The 12,561-nt window shown below is 45.3% G+C and overlaps 1 protein-coding gene and 1 long non-coding RNA gene across 2 annotated transcripts; one reads left to right on the forward strand and one right to left on the reverse strand.

The window, feature by feature from the left end:
• Nucleotides 1–120: 120 nt before the first annotated feature.
• On the reverse strand, nucleotides 121–8,971 carry LOC118556015 (cysteine--tRNA ligase, mitochondrial-like). Its single transcript, XM_036130819.1, is given in 16 exon segments — nucleotides 121–542; nucleotides 614–808; nucleotides 892–990; nucleotides 1,061–1,184; nucleotides 1,271–1,409; nucleotides 1,982–2,048; nucleotides 2,989–3,056; nucleotides 3,796–3,929; nucleotides 4,717–4,846; nucleotides 5,878–5,958; nucleotides 6,041–6,146; nucleotides 6,242–6,313; nucleotides 8,285–8,402; nucleotides 8,479–8,529; nucleotides 8,607–8,755; nucleotides 8,757–8,971. Coding segments are annotated over 16 exon segments (1,650 nt in total). The 5' UTR covers nucleotides 8,793–8,971; the 3' UTR covers nucleotides 121–461.
• A 1,070-nt stretch (nucleotides 8,972–10,041) lies between these two features.
• Nucleotides 10,042–10,748, forward strand: LOC118560095. The gene is made up of 3 exons (XR_004929066.1): nucleotides 10,042–10,251; nucleotides 10,419–10,460; nucleotides 10,530–10,748. It is a non-coding gene; the product is annotated as an uncharacterized LOC118560095 (long non-coding RNA).
• The last annotated feature ends 1,813 nt before the right edge of the window (nucleotides 10,749–12,561 follow it).

Below are 12,561 nucleotides of genomic sequence, written 5' to 3' on the forward strand. Positions count from 1 at the left end.
TTGGCCTATAGGACAGAACGTTAGGTTTTTATGGCAAATAACAAGGTTGCAGGAAAAGGTTTGCTTTGTGTGTGTTTTAGATCAGTGTGGTGTTAGTAGGGAAAAGCCACCAGCTTTTTCTTTAAAATGTTATTTATAGGACCTTTGGAAGGGAAACTGTCCCACAGCATCACAGATCCCACTTTTTGGTTGAATAGCCGGCAGTCAGCTACACTCCCCGGTGTTCTCTGGTTTGTTCTCCTGCTGCTGTACCCTGCTGGGTCCAGAGGAAATCTGACCAACTCCTCAGAATTAGTACAACAGTAAAGTTTCAGTTTTACATTTTTTGACCAAATAGGCCTTGGATCCTGAGCCACGGATCAGAACCAATGAAAATAAACCATCTTATCACTTCTAAAGGAAAGAAGAGGAAAGTTCTGATGGTCCCAGATGTTCTTAAATGAAGAATTTGTCCTTTTTCATCATGTTTGCTGGCCATCGCTGTGGTCTTTCTGTTCCCTGGGACTCTGCTTTATTTCCCACGTGGACGTCGCTCCTCTGTCCTGAAAACGCAGAGAACACATGAGTCCAGCCTCGCTGCTACGCGCCAGCTAGCAGTTTAGTAGCAGCTCACCTTTATCACCACGCCTAAGGGGACCAGGTCCTTCCTGAGGGTGTCGCAGGCTTTGAGCAGAGGGACTCTATCTGGGTACACGCCGGGTTTGTTGTCTGGACGTGCGAGGGCAAATGCCCGGACTTCACTTCTGAAATGTGCCAGCTGCTCCACCACGGCCTGCAGGTTTCCACCGCCTCCCAACGCCTCGGCCTCCTTTGTGAAAACAACCAGACGTGAGAGACTGAAGAGGAGAGGCGGGGTACGGCCCACCAGCTGGTCCACGTGTTGGTCCTGACCTTACTGTGCAGCGGGTCGATCCCGAACACGTCCAGGACATCCCTGATGTAGGTGACCGTCGCTCCCAAGACGGCAGGGCTCCGGACCCCCCCCTCTGCCTGAACAGAAGCACGCACAGCGCTCACTACAAGCCTACACCCCTACAAAGAGCAGCATCAGCCGACTCACCGTAGAAACGGGCTGCAGCTGCCGATTCCCCTCATAAACCAGATTCATCAGCGCACCGACGGCTCTGGGCGTGTCGAAGTCATCTGCCAACGCCGTCCGCACGTTAGACTTAGCTTCAGCCAGGCTGGGGAAACGACGCGGCGCAGAGAGCAAAGCTGAGCAGAAGCCCCAGGAAGGAAGAACGGAGGAAACGTTCAGAGGAGTTCCTACCTTTGCCACAGCAGAGCCTCCTGCACAGGCGGACAGTGGACCTGGCCCCTCATGTAGGCCTGAGCAGCGCTGATGAAGGTGCAGATGGTCTCCAGAGAGGTGCGGGCCTCCATCATGCTGCTGTCGCTGTAATCTACAGCTGTGGAGACCACAGCATGGGTGTGTTTATCAGAGGTGCTACGACCCGCCTCGTTACTGACCAGCTTCCAAAGAGCTCAGCTGGACGCGCCTACAGTTAAAACCAGATGTCTGCTCCAAGCTGTCAGAGAACTTTCATGGGTGGTGGATTACCACGTCATCCCATTTAGGAAGAGACTTTATAGGCTATTCTACCAAATCCTGACATGTATGGACACTTCTGAACACGAGCAATGCTCTAAATGTCATTCTGGCATTTAGTAAATAGAAATGATTTATTTATTCTGAACCGAGTTAAGCCAGGAAAAGATTCTTCTGATTTCATGTCCGACAGAGAGAAACAAAGCTGCTTTCCTTTATGCAATTAATGTAAATGTCTGGTTTTGACTGTGCATGTGTGCTTTCTTAGAAAAAGAGGGAATCACCATAGCAACCTGACACATTATTTGCTTCTGGCTGCCCCCATAGACCCAGCACATGTTTTCTGACCGCATAATCGCCAATTAGAACTTGTTCACATGAGAATAAATTGAAAGAGAGGTTGTACAGTAATCAGTTCTGCAGGTTACCCACCAGATCTATATTTGATCGAGAGACAAAACATCCGGAACTCTTCGGCCGAGTAAGACCGTAGAAAATCCTGATGGAAGAAAAAAATAGACTTAATTGCTAAACATGCCTGTGCAAATTCTCAGATATCCGGCTCATCGCAACAGCAAAAGAGAAAAACCATCGCTTAACGGGGGGGGGGGGGGGGGGGGGGGGGGGGGGGGGTGGGGGGGATTTTGTTTCCAACTCCCAGTGTTTACAGCTCAGTCCTCCAACACAGTCCAGGGAGTCACACCCAGCAGTACCCAGTGATGCTGGGTCACTGATCTGCATCTGACTGAGAATAAGCCCAGGAGGATGGGCCTCCATGTCCTTTAAAACATCAGCACACCACCTGCAGCGAGCCATGAGAACCGGTGTCGCACCGTTTTCAGAAAGAACTGAACCAAAGTCGGGTTAACTCCGATTTAAGCCTGTTTGCTGTAAACACAAAGCTCTTTACTTTCTAGCAAAATGAGAAAGTTTAGAGGTTTACAGAACTCTGCATCACATGTATGTCGCTGTTAAAGACAGATGGAAGCTTTACGACTAGAAAGAAACAGGGAGTTCAACAAGGCCGTGTTTTTGAACCTCTTATTTGCTCAATAGGAAATTTCTGCAGTGCAGGTCCATTTTTTAGGAGGTCCTTCAAAGTTCCAGAAGCATCTGTAAAGTTATTTCAAAAATATTCGGCAGCAGCTGATTGCTTAAGAGCTAGGTTAAACCAACCACAGACAGTTTTCACTCAATTCATGTTTGTCTAACGTGACAATTATTCTGTTTATCTGAAACATGGAAGTGACAAAGGTAAAGCTCTTTCTAGAGTCTAAAAGGATGCTGGGAATTCTGTTTTGGATAGTAGAGAACTTGATTAAAGCTTTCCCATTTATCCATTCATTATCTACCACTGATCCAAGATCAGGTCACCAGGGGGACAGGTCCTGGAGGGAGACCTAAAACCTCTGAATTACAGTAATCCATGAAGTCTTTACCTTGATGGTAATATAGTTCTTTAAAGATTTCGACATTTTCTCTGCACTGCCCTTCAGGTGTAAGTGACCTAAAAGAATGAGAACAGCCAGTCAGTTGAACACATCTCAGAAGGAAAATGTTACAGTGATAGCTACCGTCTCATTACTAATGTGGGGCCTAGTTGCAGGCTATAGCTGTAAAGATTAAAACGCTTGTTTACGTGAGTAGGAGCTCCAAAGACGCACAGACTTGAAGAGTTTTGTTGAAAATGTGTCATTGATTGATTTGTTATCAGATTTCAAAAGGAGTCCCCCTAGGCTCAATGTTAGGTCCCCATCAGCTGTGTACAGCTAAAGCTCTCCTTTATGCAGATAACACCATACTTTACACAGCTGGCTGAGCAGGCAGACAGGCTTAAACTGTGTTCATAAACCAATTCCATGTTGTTTTCCAAAACATTTCAATATCGCAGATAATTGTGGGGTTTTTTTACCCGTTAGGGAGAACCTATCAACATACAAGAGAATGTTTGGGTACTTGGCCAGATAATTAGCCTTCTTTTCAGCATAAATATTAAAAATGTGTTTTAAAAGGCTAACGGTTAGAGAGGGCTTTAATTGTAAAAACAGGATCTGCTTTAATTTTAGGCTCAATTTTGAACATTCTTGACTATGACCAGGATGTTCTCCACCTGAGTAACCCTGGGCAATGGATATCAACAGGATACCAGAACAACAAATGTGCATGTATGACGAGGCAGAATCAGTCATTAAATTAGAATAGAGTCCTTGTATTTACAGCCTCATGCGACCAGTCTAAGGATTCACCTGAATGAAGGAAGTAGTTTGCCCACTGTCCACACTGATGAAAGGCTTCACTCTGAGCAATCTCATTCTCGTGGTGAGGAAAGGCCAGATCGATCCCTCCAGAGTGAATATCCAGCTGGCTTCCAAACATGTGACTGAAACCAGAAAAAGAAAGATTGTTAAAATTGGTAACAGGTGGCTTGTTTCCATCTTCTATCTGCTTTTGTCCCACAATAACATGAGAAAAGGACTGATTCTTTTACTTTTCCACACATTGATTTAGTGTAATTGTTCAGGTTTTCTTACACCATGGAAGATGAAGAATATACTTTAGATACTTCAGATGAAGATAAAATCAAATATAAACATCCACTGTGTAAAACACCACCTTTGTTTCTCTCTGACATAAACTCAAACTAAACTTTTCAGGTCTTACTCTGAGCCTTTCGGCCTACTTTGGTATTGACTCTGTGGACCATGACTCTCTCCTGCCAGCTTCAGCAGCAGCTTCCCAAGCTCTTTAGCTTTTGTCCTGAGGAGGATTCACACATTTTACACCAGAACCTGTTCACATCTGGGACACAGAACCCCGTCTCCTTTCTAAACTGTTTGACAGCAGTTTATCCCACACTTTCTATGCCTGCATCGACACATACAGGACAAACATGTGGCAGGAAGCCGGAGAACCTGGAGGGAACCATGTATGCGTGGAGAGAATATGCAAAGTCCATGCAGAGGATCCTGGTCGGGATTTTAACCCAGGACCGTTTTGCTGCAAAGGAACAATGCCAACAACCGCTGCCCCTTTTTTTATAAAGTATAAGGTTGTCTTTTTTTATATTAAATGTTCAAAGAGATGGTGATGGAGATGATTTGCTCTACTTTTAGCTTGTTCACTTTATTAATGGTTAGTAGAGTGGAAGAAAATGTGGGAAAACCAACCTGGCGACAGTAGAACATTCAATATGCCAGCCAGGTCTTCCTCTGCCCCACGGGGACTCCCAGTGTGGCTCCTGAGGCTTAGACCGCTTCCACAGAGCAAAATCCCTGGAGTCCCGTTTGTTTGAGCTGCCTGGGGGGGGGGCGGGGGTCCAGACAGAGCCGTGTGTCAGACTTTAAACAACAAGCACCTATCACCATATTCACATTAGTCATTATGTTGCTTTGTTGGATAACCGTGTCTGCAGCAATCAGACTTTTACTGGCTGATCCTGGTTTCAGGGATCCGTTTGACCAATTATGACAAATAAGAAATCATGTATTGGTGGTAAACCAGCAGTTAAAGGTACCGTGTACCACTGAAGGGAGAGGCTGCACCCCAGGATTACAAGCTGGTTGCCGTTTGCCGTATGCTTCCCAGCATACAGCTGAAAGCAGACAACTGTTGATAATATTTCAATTAATGAGACTGAAATGATGTTGGACACATAATAATCTACTGTTTGTGAGGCATTGCATTGTGGTGAAGCCTCAGTGACACTTTATCCATGTCCAGTCACTACATTTGAGATTTGCAGAGAAACAGAGGGAAGCTTGCAAGGCTGAGAAAAACCATCCCAACTGTGGAGCAGGGGGGTGGCAGCATCATGCTGTGGGAGTGTTGTGCTGCAGGAGGCTAATATCTAATAATATTGATACCCGTAATCAGTTTGATCACTATAATTATGAGCCTCAGTTATCATAGTATAGCCTATTTATGAAAACAGTAAATAGACAATAAATAGAAATATTGATGCAACATCTGAATACATCAAGCAGGAGGGTAAAACCTGAGCATTTATGAATCCTACATTTGGATAATGGGCATCAGCATACCATTAAATTAGTTATAAAGTAGCTTAAAGACAACAAAGTCCTTGTTTAGGACGGGCCTTCCCAAAGCGCTGATCTCAGTCCTACAGTAAGGGGAAGCAAGGAACATGGCGTTTGCTGACGAGTCCAAAAAGTGGGAGTTTCCAGTTCCCACGCATCAAATGACCCAGAAAAAGCTGACATCTTTCAGTATATTGGACAGTTTTACCCAGAGGGACAAGGGTTCTCCAAAGGCATCCGTTTTCACGAGAAGCACTCCAACATTTCGACACAGAGGACAGAAACACATACCAGGCTCCCCGTGAGAACCCACGGCTCCCACAAACTTCCCGTAGCGTTCCCCGATGGACTCCACATCAAAATATACGTCACCTGCAAGAAAACGAGCAGAGCCGGGGTAACGCCGGAGCTACACGCGCTTTACCTAGTGAAAGGAAACGTTCTTCATGTTCACCTTCCTCTGTGGCGTAAGCGTGCCCATTCCTGATGATGCCTTCAATGAATGCAACGATGTGATGCACGTTCTCAGTGACTCTCAGGTACACAGCAGGAGGAACCACCTGGAAGAAACACAGCCTCACTTTATTTATGGTGCTTTACACCACAGGCCTCTCCTCGGAGCAGGTCTGTAAGGCATGCATCTGTCTCTGCGCACCTTTAATGACAGCATATCCCTCTTGAATTCCTCCTCGTACAATCTGGCAACCGCAGCCGGGGACACGTTTTCCTGGCACACATGAGAAGAAAGCAGACTGATGAAAGCAGACTGATGAAAGCAGACTGAAGAAAGCAGACTGATGAAAGCAGACTGATGAAAGCAGACTGATGAAAGCAGACTGAAGAAAGCAGACTGAAGAAAGCAGACTGAAGAAAGCAGACTGAAGAAGCAGACTGATGAATGCAGACTGATGAAAGCAGACTGAAGAAAGCAGACTGATGAAAGCAGACTGAAGAAAGCAGACTGATGAAAGCAGACTGAAGAAAGCAGACTGAAGAAAGCAGACTGAAGAAAGCAGACTGATGAAAGCAGACTGATGAAAGCAGACTGATGAAAGCAGACTGATGAAAGCAGACTGAAGAAAGCAGACTGATGAAAGCAGACTGAAGAAAGCAGACTGATGAAAGCAGACTGATGAAAGCAGACTGATGAAAGCAGACTGAAGAAAGCAGACTGATGAAAGCAGACTGAAGAAAGCAGACTGAAGAAAGCAGACTGAAGAAGCAGACTGATGAATGCAGACTGATGAAAGCAGACTGAAGAAAGCAGACTGATGAAAGCAGACTGAAGAAGGCAGACTGAAGAAAGCAGACTGATGAAAGCAGACTGATGAAAGCAGACTGAAGAAAGCAGACTGAAGAAAGCAGACTGATGAAAGCAGACTGATGAAAGCAGACTGAAGAAGCAGACTGATGAAAGCAGACTGATGAAAGCAGACTGAAGAAGCAGACTGATGAAAGCAGACTGATGAAAGCAGACTGAAGAAAGCAGACTGATGAAAGCAGACTGAAGAAAGCAGACTGAAGATGAAAGCAGACTGAAGAAAGCAGACTGAAGAAAGCAGACTGATGAAAGCAGACTGATGAAAGCAGACTGAAGAAGCAGACTGATGAAAGCAGACTGAAGAAAGCAGACTGATGAAAGCAGACTGATGAAAGCAGACTGAAGAAAGCAGACTGAAGAAAGCAGACTGAAGAAGCAGACTGATGAAAGCAGAATGAAGAAAGCAGACTGAAGAAGCAGACTGATGAAAGCAGACTGATGAAAGCAGACTGAAGAAAGCAGACTGATGAAAGCAGACTGAAGAAAGCAGACTGAAGATGAAAGCAGACTGAAGAAAGCAGACTGAAGAAAGCAGACTGATGAAAGCAGACTGATGAAAGCAGACTGAAGAAGCAGACTGATGAAAGCAGACTGAAGAAAGCAGACTGATGAAAGCAGACTGAAGAAAGCAGACTGATGAAAGCAGACTGATGAAAGCAGACTGAAGAAAGCAGACTGATGAAAGCAGACTGAAGAAAGCAGACTGATGAAAGCAGACTGAAGAAAGCAGACTGAAGAAAGCAGACTGAAGAAAGCAGACTGATGAAAGCAGACTGATGAAAGCAGACTGAAGAAAGCAGACTGAAGAAGCAGACTGATGAAAGCAGACTGATGAAAGCAGACTGATGAAAGCAGACTGATGAAAGCAGACTGAAGAAAGCAGACTGAAGAAGCAGACTGATGAAAGCAGACTGAAGAAAGCAGACTGAAGAAAGCAGACTGAAGAAAGCAGACTGAAGAAAGCAGACTGAAGAAAGCAGACTGAAGAAAGCAGACTGATGAAAGCAGACTGAAGAAAGCAGACTGATGAAAGCAGACTGAAGAAGCAGACTGATGAAAGCAGACTGAAGAAAGCAGACTGAAGAAAGCAGACTGAAGAAAGCAGACTGATGAAAGCAGACTGAAGAAGCAGACTGATGAAAGCAGACTGAAGAAAGCAGACTGATGAAAGCAGACTGAAGAAGCAGACTGATGAAAGCAGACTGAAGAAGCAGACTGATGAAAGCAGACTGAAGAAGCAGACTGATGAAAGCAGACTGAAGAAAGCAGACTGATGAAAGCAGACTGAAGAAGCAGACTGATGAAAGCAGACTGAAGAAAGCAGACTGAAGAAGCGTGCGATCGATGCTCTGAAGGCTCAGTGTGATCCCTGCCTACCTCCCAGCTCCTTCGGATTATTTTGTCGTCAATGTCAGTGATGACCATGGCGTGGATCACGGTGATGCCGAAGACTCTGGTCAGGATCCTCTGCAGGATATCAAACCTGACATAGGAACTGGGAGGAAGCAGAGGTTGGATCAGGTCCACGCTCTCGGCCCACACCTGGAAGCTCTCAGCGTTGACATATTTACCAGGCGTGGCCCAGGTGAGCATGGTCGTACACTGTGGGTCCGCAGCTGTACCTGCGACAGAACACATGCTTTACAGATGACTGCAGCAGCTGGCGTGAGAGTGGGAGTGGGAGGGACGCGTTCCCTACCAGGTGGCTGTGCCCTCTCTGGCCAGGATCAGAGCTTCTTTCTCTTTGCTCAGGCTGTTGAAAGTCTTGATTCCCGTGTCGAAGCCCCTGGGAGGGAGCCAGGCCTGCCCTGACGCGCTGTGTCTGACAGGAGCCCGGCCCGCGGAGGCTGACGAGCCCGCGGAGGACCTTTCCGCTCCGGATCATGGTCCAGCGCCTTCAGCCAGAGCCCCAGTGCGCAGCCGCTGTTAGCTTCCGGTCACGCGGCTACACCTGTGCTCTGACCCAGCGGATGCTGTACATCCCGCCTCTACACCTGTTGTTGCTGTAAGAAGCGCTGAAAGTGGCGTGAAGGTAAAGCAGGTCAGAATAGAGCCGCACCGCGTCTTCTTCTGGAGCTTATAGCGGTCAGCAAACAATAATGTGGTGCGTTACCGCCACCTACCGGTAGGGCGCTTTGACCAAGACTAGCTGGATAAAAAAAATGTATATATTGTCATCTCAGTAAAGTGTTGATTTAATCTGCTAATTAATAGTGTTGTTGCTGTTTTGTTTGTATTTATGACAACTGTGGTTGTAATTTGTTGGAAGTACTGTTAAACTATAGCTTGTATAACTATAACTGTTAAACTGTTTTAATATTTAGTTATTTTTTCTGTCTGAGAATGTTATGCTTGTTCTAAATAACAGTTATTTCATTGGGCTAATGAATCATATTTGAGATGTAATAACCTCATGACATATCCAGACTTTATTATTTAGGTGTTTTTTTTTTCCAACAATGTGCTCTCTTATTTATATTTATTTATATTTAATGTTCATGTATTTACTGGGAATCAGCCGCAGTAATGTTCCGATAAGAAAATTGTCTTTGAAGAATCGCACGTCAGCATGGCTCCACCATCTTTTTATTTATTTATTTATTTGTTTATCAAGCTAAAAACAAAGCTGTTGAAGTCAGGTTTGGGTGGTGAAAATCTAAATATTGTTTTCCCTCATTATTATTCTGGCTATTTGCAAACCTAAAAACTGTCTAGATAGATAGATAGATAGATAGATAGATAGATAGATAGATAGATAGATAGATAGATAGATAGATAGATAGATAAACTATAGAAAAAACCTCTATGTGATTGGATAAATCATATAGACAGCATAGGTATATGGCTGGTAAAGGCATAGCCATAAACTATTAAAGTATACTAATAAAGTAAAATTAAGGTAAACTAAACTACTAAACTTATAGCTTTACACTAATCTATTTCCAAGTCATCCCTTATTCTTAAAAACAACACGGACATTTTTTTAGGATTCAAAGAACATAATTTTTTTTTAATTATCCACAAAAAAAGACACTCTTTAAAACCCAACTTAGCTTATCTAAGGTAATTTGCCACACACAATATGGCGGACGTAAAGTATCGTCTCGGCCAGAGAGGGGGCTATCGCGACTCCTTGATCCCGGAAGTGTCAGCTGGTGTCATGTGATGGTTCCTTCTGGCAGCCTGCCTGAGGAGCGATGTGAAAAATAAGAGTGTGTTTGTGAGGAGGGCTTCCGGACTACGAGGTTTGGCCGCAGAAGAAGCGATCCAGGATGCAGAACGTCATAAACACGGTGAAGGGGACAGCGCTGGGAGTGGCCGAGTTCCTCACTCCCGTGTTGAAGGTAAACTTCCAGGGAGAGGCTAGCTAAGGTAGTGGCTCATGTGGGCAGAGCTTGCAGGTAAACAGAGCTGCTCCAGTGAAGCTCTGGGGGGGGGGACTCCATGGTCCTGGACACCATGGTTACCATGGTAAGGCTCCCTAACACCCAGCTTCGGTTTGTCCCCACAGGAATCTAAGTTCAAAGAGACTGGAGTCATTACCCCAGAGGAGGTGAGAGACGCGCTTCAGCTGTGCCAGCTGGACCCGTTTGCTGCCACTAAGGCTCTGTGTGTGTTTCAGTTTGTTGCAGCCGGAGATCACCTGGTTCATCACTGCCCCACGTGGAAGTGGTGAGTGGCTGACCCCTGATTGCTCTGATCAAGCAGGTCCAGAGGTTTTGTTTGCACTGATAGAGCCGTGCGCTGCACGGCGCTGCACGGTAGGAAGGAGCTAGGCTCCTGTGTCTGATGCTGAGTGAAGCGTCTCTCTGTCAGCACTAAACTTCACGTTTAGGATCGTCAGTCTTGGTAGAAGCGAAAAGCAGTTCCCAGATGTTGAGTTCATTTATTAAAAGCAAAATAAACTCTAAGTGAACATTTCTTACATGAAAATATAATTACAGCATGAACCCAAACATTCACGTATTCACGGCTCACTCCAATAACCGCGTGTAATGTACGTCCTCGAGCAGCAACGCAGGTCCACATCATCACCCAGCCGCCGCCGTGCTTCACTGTCACCATGACACTTTTAAAGCAGATGGAACGGCGTGCATCTGTAAGACGCGCATCTGTAAGACAAAACACAAAACCTCCCGTCCACACCAGACATTTACCAAACGATAGCTCTGCACCAAGCACCCGGTGTGTTCTTAATTACTCAAATTAATGGGAGGGTCTAACAATTAACAACGTAATCTAAACAATTCAAATCTAAAAACTAATTACAAATTTTGGTTCTAAACTAACTTAAATATATTCCAACTACCCAAAAGAAGAAAACTAAATTGTTAGAAAATACAATCCAAAAAATATATCATAAATGGCCACAACAGTGCATCTGTAAGACGTGCCTCTGTGAGACGCACATCTGTAAGACGCACATCTGTAAGACGTGCCTCTGTAAGACGTGCCTCTGTGAGACGCACATCTGTAAGACGCACATCTGTAAGACGGGCCTTTGTGTTGTTCTGGGCCAGCAGCTGGTTCTGGTCATGAAATGCTCCCTTGGAGGCCATTTTTTTTGCCCATTCTCTCTTTCTTGTCATCCAGTCATGACCTCTTACCTCACCTGAGACAGAAAGGAATCAGTTGATCACGTTTAGTCAGTGACTCAATGAGGGGCCCAGTCACGTTTCCACACAAAGAAGGTGGATTTGGAGCGCCTGTTTCTCTTAGGAAAGGACACCCTCCTTTTGAAAAAGCATTTTCTTTTAGTAATTTGCCACTTCTCTTTGTCTGATATTAGATATTGCTTTGACCTGAGCCTCATTTCCTGGTTCTGCCACAAAGTCTCCACTAATCCTCGACTTTCAGGTCATACCCTTGTGGGCAAAAGCCTAAAGCACACCTTCTAGTATCTAACCTCAAAGATTACGTCTATCTACAGGGTTATTTATTTACTTATTTAGGAACGGACGTTTTATTATATTTACTTATCTATTAAAACACAGCGGTGTGACAGGGCTCGCACCAGCAGCACATCCTCTGTAGGTTATGCAGCTTTTCGGCTTTTACTTCCTGCAGATCTTTGCGCGTTTCCCTTTTACTTCTGCTGGTGCGTGTGTAGAATCTGATATGACGGCTAAGCACGCCATCCAGGGGGGGTCGCTCACATCCAGCCAGACGACTCCTATCTAACTCCCAGGGAGGCTCGCTGATGGAGCGAGCGGGTCAGGGAGCGAGGACGAAGCTTCTAAAGCCTCCGTCTTTCCCAGGAGACTGAAGGTCGGTGGATGTCACACCGTCACTGATGTTTAGTCTGGAGAAAGTCATCAGAGCAGAACGCCTCTTTGTTTTCAAGGCCTTCTCTTTATTTTTATTTTCTGTGAGAACGTCCTGTTCTACTGCAACAAATCTGTCCTTAAGTCTGGATAACGGCACCGTGACCGTCTTTAAGTTGAACCCACTGATCTCTATTATTCACTGGAGTGCTAATAGCCGCTGTTAGAACCGCTGTGAAGCCACCAGCCGCCATATTGGTACTCCCTATTTTCCCCCAGTAACCAGGGAATATTTGCGCTACAGCATCGAATAACGAGGATTTTCTCATGTTCAGGGGGGGCTTAAGACTTTTAAAATGTCAAATGCCATATACTATTTATTTTATGTTC

The sequence above is a fragment of the Fundulus heteroclitus genome, unplaced genomic scaffold (assembly GCF_011125445.2).
Source record: "Fundulus heteroclitus isolate FHET01 unplaced genomic scaffold, MU-UCD_Fhet_4.1 scaffold_385, whole genome shotgun sequence".
NCBI lineage: Eukaryota > Metazoa > Chordata > Actinopteri > Cyprinodontiformes > Fundulidae > Fundulus > Fundulus heteroclitus.